A 7,536-nucleotide genomic window follows, 5' to 3' on the forward strand; every position below is an offset into this window, starting at 1 on the left:
TTTGAAATCCTATCATTTAATCAAAACTGTACTTTCAAGTATAATCAAAATGAACTTCGAAGGTATTGCTTATTCTCATTCTTTTAATGTTTGACAAATATGTTGTGCTTTATAGTTTAAAGAAATAAAAGATTAATTAAAATGATAAAATAAGAGGGCAGCAGTGTCGAATTCCTTCCTTCACCAAAAGCCAATCACATAAAATTGGCCATTGAAAAAGTGATTACACTGACGGAACCCCAGCATGAGCACTTTTACATGGCACCAGCACAAGTGCTTTTTATGTGACACCAGCACAGGACTCTTGCAGGCCAGTCCTCTTCACCACAGGGATGTGGCTTTCACACTTCTGCTGTGGAAGATGGGTCTTCTTGAGTACAGCAAGGCACCAGGTATCTCGGACCTTTGTCATTTTGTCTGACCACTGTCCAACCAAGGCTCAATCAAAATTATTTATCACTTGAGATTATTTTTGTTTCATTTCATTTCAGTTCAGTTCAGCTACATATCTACTTGTATATCTATTAATGTATATATCCATCTGCATACCTGTTAATATAGCTGTAAACTCACCTACATACCCATCTATCGATCTAGCTAATTACCAATCATATCTGTATTCCCTTCTGTGTCTGTCTACTCTCATAATACCAATAAGTTTTTAAACCAAATAACAAAAAAAAAAATGAATAATAGCAGTGCCTCAGCCTTTGCTTTAGAACATGTAAAAGATAAATCCACAGCTATTTGTTAACTAAGGTTATTTCACTTTAGTGTAACTATCTATCGGTATATCGTTTAATGCATAAATTTCTAAATCTTCATGACATCTTTTTACTATGTTTACTATGTGCCTGCAATTTGAAAACAAAAATGCAGAATAATAAAGACCTTCTCCTCTCTCTCTCTCTCTGTTTCCTCTTCCCCCCTTCCCCCTCTCTCTGTCTCCTCTTCTCCCCTTCCCCCCTCTCTCTGTCTCCTCTTCTCCTCCCCCCTCTCTAAATATATATATATAGTTCTCCCTTCAAGTTATTACCTCCTTTGGTGTAAGCATGACACATAGACAAACAGGCAGTAATGCAGGAATGCATAGAACAATATTATAGATAAAACCTTTTTGCAACAATCAAATATGGTCTGAAGAGACAACCACAATTGCATCAAATCACATCCAAGCATATTAAGCTATAAAATTCTACTAAAGGGTTCTTTTCACTGAGGGACTTGCCTTTTTCAAAGATGAACCTACTTCAATGACAGGTCAGTGCTCACTGACAAAATCTTTAATAAAAATTATTCCAGTTATGATCAATGTTCCTATTTTTTGGCTCTGGGTGTCTGTGTGCAGAAATTTGTATTCTGTGCATATTTTGCCTTTTTCCTCAAAGTTTGTGTGCAATCATATGAGTAACCTTCACTCAAATTACTTCAATTAAAGAAATTTGATTTCGTCTTGGAAATCCAGTGTGCACACAATTTGTTTTCTTGTGTGCACTTGTTATAAAATATGTGCACACACACACACAAGCACACAGCTTACATACAACACTAGTTGTGACTTCTATCATCTTCAGGCAGTATACATTCAGAACTGCATTATACCATGTGCATTTTTTCCTTTAGTAGGGAGTGATATGATAGAAATTTAATTGCTATTTCTAACAGGTCAAGCATTGTGTAAAGCAGGGCTTTTAAACTTGTTTGGTTTTACTGTTTGGATTGATGCATTAGCTAAATCTTGTGAGAGACAATTATTCATAAAAACCTTATTCATAACATTAATCAAAATATATGGATAAGAGCCAATATGAATTATAACAACTTTATCAACAATAGAGGAAAGAATATGAGGTGTTAGTGAAGTCTTTATGCAGAGATGCATGGGAAAAACTTCAGAGTTTAGAGTGAGAACAGAGTTAGAAGTTGTCCAAATGAATGCATGTAGTTCTTGAGAAGACCAATGCTTGATAGAAAGCTTGTACCATTTCACCTTTCAATATCATTCATATCAGTAGAATCCATTTGGATGAACACATATAAATTTGACAAAAACACCAAAAGCTTCCTTTTGATTTCACATATATAGACAAAGTGAAGAGGAAATAAGTCACATCGTTTAGTACATGGATTCATAAATTTCATTTTAATTGGTTAAGATAAGAAAAGATTCCTTAAGGTGCACTGATTTGACCAACCAGAACCACTGTTCATCAAAACTCTTGTTGAGCTTTGACTTTTTTTTTCCTATAGTTTCAGCTGAGAGCTGCGGCCATGCTGATGCACCGCCGTTTACATTTTTTTTAAATTAAAAAAATAAAATTAATTTTTTTCATTATAAAACTGAGCCAGGACTGAACAAAACCTTGCTACAGGGCACATCCAACCCACTGATCATTGCTTAACACTCCTGGAATAAAGTCTCTTCCATTAGTTTATCATACAAGCACACACAAGTACACACACACACACCACACGCACACACACACACACACACACACTGAATCTGCACATATTTTTGCAAACATACAATAGTACAAATATCAACATCAATTCATAAACACATTTTGCCATTGATATAAACAGATTTAGTTTACTCTGAATCCCGATAGGCAACTTTCACATGTTTTCCATTTTACTCTTCACTTGGCTTCAATGTCTTAAATGTTTACTGCTTATTCTTTGTTAGAATTAAGATAGTTCATTAACTCAGTCTTCCTATAATTTTTTCTAACCTTTCATAGTCAGCTTCACACCTAGGACCGTTGTTTGGCACTCTGTTGCTTATGACGTCAAGGGTTCCAGTTGATCCAATCAACGGAACAGCCTGCTCGTGAAATTAACGTGCAAGTGGCTGAGCACTCCACAGACACGTGTACCCTTAACGTAGTTCTCGGGGATATTCAGCATGACACAGTGTGACAAGGCTGACCCTTTGAATTACAGGCACAACAGAAACAGGAAGTAAGTGTGAGAGAAAGTTGTGGTGAAAGAGTACAGCAGGGTTCGCCACCATCCCCTGCCAGAGCCTCGTGGAGCTTTAGGAGTTTTCGCTCAATAAACACTCACAACGCCCGGTCTGGGAACCGAAATCGCAATCCTATGACCGCAAGTCCGCTGCCCTAACCACTGGGCCATTGCGCCTCCACGACACCTAGGACCAATCACAAACCAAATGGCATTCATAGGAGGAATGATCAATACATATCCTCAACAGCTCAGAGACCTAAAGCAATGAAGAATTAAATATGTTAATCAGTTGGATGTGAAATGAAAGGCTGAAGTTGTTTTACTGTTCTGTCTGTTTATAAGGAATTATAGAAGATTATTGGTGGTGATTGAAGGAGATTAGTGGTGGTGATTAAAGGAGATTAGCGATGGTGACTAAAGGAGATAAGTTGTGGTGATTGAAGGAGTTTAGTGGTGGTGATTAAAGGGGATTAGTGATGGTAAAAGAAAACATTTAGTTCCTAAAGTAGAAGCAGTAGTCAAATATCTTGCGTTCTCTTTCTCTCCCACAAACAATTTATTAATGACATGATCTACAAGACTTGATGATTTTGTAATAAATTCAGAAAGCAATTTGTAATGTATTTTCAAGATGCAAATGCATGTTTTATTTTATTCTTATTTCTGTAAAAGTTTTGTTTTTCTCTTTCTTTAGATTGTTGGCACTGGGTTGCTGACTTTATGCATTGCTGCAATAACGGATGGCAAAAATATGAAACCTCAAAAAGGCCTCCTACCATTTTCTATAGGAAGTATTGTGTTTATAATTGGTGTAACTTTTGGTTTCAATTGTGGATATGCTATCAACCCTGCAAGGGACTTGTCACCTCGCTTATTTACCCTGATGGCTGGCTGGGGCACTGAAGTCTTTAGGTGTGTATTCCATAAGTCTTGAAATTATGTTGAGATAATATTGCAGGAGTTACAGTTTTGTTTATTATAGTTTTGTACAAATACAATAGAGCACAAAGTTGAGGGACTCTGCTGGTTACTGTGTCCAAGAGATAATGTTAATGTGTATCAGCTTGAATGTGATTGATTTTATGGTTGACAAAATGTCTTTATCTCTGAAGAAAAGAAAGATACAGAGAGATAGAAGTTATTGTATACATTTGTCAGAAAAGTAAAGACAGGTTACTTATGGTAGTGTCTGAGGAGAGTATCAGAGTATCATTCATTGGATATAAGCTCCTGGAATTTTGTGATTGTCTGGCTACAAGCAAACTGACAAAATGAGCCTGACCAATAGATGTGATAAAAAATTTATTTTCTTTTACAAATGTATGATTTGAATCAGATGATACAAGCGGAAAGGTGTTTGAGACAGAGAAAGCAGTTATGGCTGTACAGTTAAGAAATTTGCTTCCCAACTATGTGGTTTGATCCCATTGCACAGTACCAAAGTGTCTTCTATTATAACTTCAGACTAACCAAAACTCTGTGAGTGTAATTTGGTAGGGGGAAACAATGTGGAAGATCATTGGATGAACCTTTTCTGTTCTTGTTTGGTAGACTTAATTTGTCACATAAACTAACACCACTGCTGACTTTTGGATGTCTTTAGCAGTGTCTACTTTGTTATAAACATTCAGAGTAGGTCCCTGGTTTGAGAATAACTTCCACCAATCACAGAAGCCCTGAAAAGGATCAGGAGTACTGCTTTGCTTCTGTAACTAAGTTATTGAAAATAGAGATTTGGGTTGATGTATTTTGTAAAATTTAAGTACATCAACGTGAATTTTAACAATCAGATATCATATAAGAGATGCTGGATTTTGGGTGTGTATAGGTTTTTCCAATTGTACTTTTGGACTTAGGCTGGTATGGTGAAAAAAATTAATATTAAACTGAGGAGGAGGTAGATTGAATGAAATGATGATGATTTTGGTAAGTGCTTTCAATTTAGAAACATTATTTTTTACTTTTAATCTGCATATTTGTTACAATCACTTGCCAAGATACACCCAGCATCCTAGGGCAAGTGAAGGATAAAAGATGTTACAATATGACTAAAGGCTTGGGGAGGAGCAGTGGCAGGAGCAGTAACAAAATATCTTCATGTCATACAACACATACATTTAAATTGAAGGGGTTTTTCTAAGGATGTGGGCAGTACTTGTCAGCACAATCTTTGGGATTTCTTCGAGACATGGCTCTCCTGGGATATTATTTAGATGTTTCTGACATCCCTTTTTTTTAATCATACGTAGGGCACCTACAATAACAGGAACGTGTCTCACTTTAAGATGCCACATCTTTTGTATTTCAATTTCCAGGTCATTATATTTACTTAATTTATCAAATTCCTTTACAGATAGATTTTTAACTGTGGGAACACTTACATCTATTAATCTACAAGTATTTTCTTCCCTGTCTTTAATAATGATATTTGGTTGATTAGCCTGGATCGTTCTGTCAGTGTTGACTGGAAAATTCCAGAGGATAGTGACATTTTTACCTTCAATGACTGGCTCAGGATGTTGTTCATACCAGTAAGCAGGAGTGCTGATTTTGTAGTACTAACATATTTTCCAATGTAAATACTGTCCTGCCCTATTGTGGTGATTTTTATATTTGTTTGGTATCAGCACAGGATATTCCAAGATGAGATGGTCTATTGTTTCGTCAAATGTGTTTCAGAATCTGCATTTAGGGTCTGAACCATTTTGAAGAACATTAACCTGGTAGTTTTTGGTAAGCAAGCTTTGATATTATGTCGCCAATATGAAACTTTCCGTCTCTGCTTTCAGTCCTGAGCTTCTCAGCCACTGATGGGTTGTTGCTTGGTCTACATCAGTATTTCGACTTCAAAGTATATACTGTCCATGGAGAGGCTTCTGGCTCCACCACTCCTCAATTTGTTTCTGCCCATTCTTTTTAGCAGTTTACTTGATCTGTTTTGCTTGTTTTGTGGCAGTGGTTTCAGGTCCTTCATCTAATTGTGAAATTGCAAGCTTCCTTGACAATAGAATGTGATTTTTTACTGCATTCATATTTGCACACAAGCTGCAGCATCCAGTCTTCTGGACTAGATATATACCTGTGGAGGTCTTACAGCACAGTTCTACATGCATCATTCCTTTCGCTCCATTACTTCCAGGTAGGTACAGAAATCAACATCTGCTTTTGGGTGGTGCATGTTCTTAGATGTTAGTAGTTTTCTTGACTTCCTATCCAGGCATTGGAGCTCTGTAAGATTCCAGTTAATGATGTTAAAACTATATTAGACTACTGAAATGCCAGAGTGTTAATGGCTTTGATGCAATTTTTTGAGTTGTGTTCAGTTTTTAGTATGAGTCTTAGCCTCTTGTAATACTCCTTTCTTATTTTTTCCTTCATAGTAGCATGTTGTATACCATTTCCTTCATTTATCCCCAGGTATTTATAACTTTCTTGTGGGTCAAGCTCCTTGATGGCAGCATCGGCATCTAATTTAATGGAAGCTGTTTGACTGAGCTTTCCTCTTACAAAAGTTGCTTACAAAATCCATTCTGATGTCATTGCTGAACACTTTAACAGTTGTTAGCAGCCCTATTATTATTATTATTATTATTGATATTGATATTGTTGTTGTTGCTGGTAGTGTTATTACTGTTTTTCTTTTATTTTTCCCAGTTTCAGAGACTACAACTGGTTTTGGGTTCCAATTTTAGGGCCTCACATTGGTGCAATATTAGGAATATTGATCTATGACGTCACTGTTGGTTTTCACTGGGAAAGTGCTGAACCAGAGATTGATGAAGCTAAAAATCTTAAAGATGGTGAATTTGCTTCTATGACTTTAGAAAAAGGTATGTATATGATCCAGTTTTCAACTGCAAAGTTCAATCAAAACTATTCTATTAAATCTACTGATATGTTTACAATGAGATTATCTTATCTTCAACAGCTGCTCTGAAATATTTACTATATGACTTCTTTCTCAGCCACATGGTTTTAGGTTCAAGTCCACTCTGTGGTATCTTGAGCAAATGTCTTGCATTTTAAAGTGATCTAAATTTAAAACTTTCACCAAAATTTCATGTAAATTTATGAACCACACACCAACTTAATAATGACAAAGTTATTTTACAAGATTTTTCAACAATTGTAATGAAACAGCATATATCAGCAGAAATGTAGTAATATAATTTCACTATATATGCACAAGAGTGGCTGTGTAGTAAGAAGCTTGCTTCCGAACCACATGGTTCTGGATTCAGTCCCACTGTGTGTCACCTTGGGGAAGTGTCTTCTACTATAGCCTTGGGCCAACCAAAGCTTTGTGAGTGGATTTGGTAGATGGAAACTTAAAGAAGCCTGTTGTGTGTGGGCGACCAAGTTAGTAGTGGGGGTGGGTGCGCTGAAAGTGTAGCTGCTAGAATAAGAATAGCCTGGGCAAAGTTTAGAGAGCTCTTACCCCTGTTGGCGACAAAGGGACTCTCACTCAGAGTAAAAGGCAGACTGTATGACGCATGCGTACGAACAGCCATGCTACATGGCAGTGAAACATGGGCTGTAACTGCTGAGGACATACGTAAGCTCGCAAGG

General features: G+C 36.6%; 1 protein-coding gene across 1 annotated transcript in view; it reads left to right on the plus strand.

Moving 5' to 3' along the window:
• Positions 1–6,904, plus strand: part of LOC106867305 (aquaporin-3) — a 26,150-nt gene extending 19,246 nt beyond the window's left edge. The window contains exons 5-6 of the mRNA XM_014912145.2: positions 3,662–3,879; positions 6,622–6,904. Of these exons, the coding sequence (XP_014767631.1) occupies positions 3,662–3,879; positions 6,622–6,904 (501 nt within the window). The remainder of the gene's footprint in view (positions 1–3,661; positions 3,880–6,621) is intronic.
• The last annotated feature ends 632 nt before the right edge of the window (positions 6,905–7,536 follow it).

This window comes from Octopus bimaculoides, chromosome 22 (assembly GCF_001194135.2).
Source record: "Octopus bimaculoides isolate UCB-OBI-ISO-001 chromosome 22, ASM119413v2, whole genome shotgun sequence".
NCBI classification, from domain to species: domain Eukaryota; kingdom Metazoa; phylum Mollusca; class Cephalopoda; order Octopoda; family Octopodidae; genus Octopus; species Octopus bimaculoides.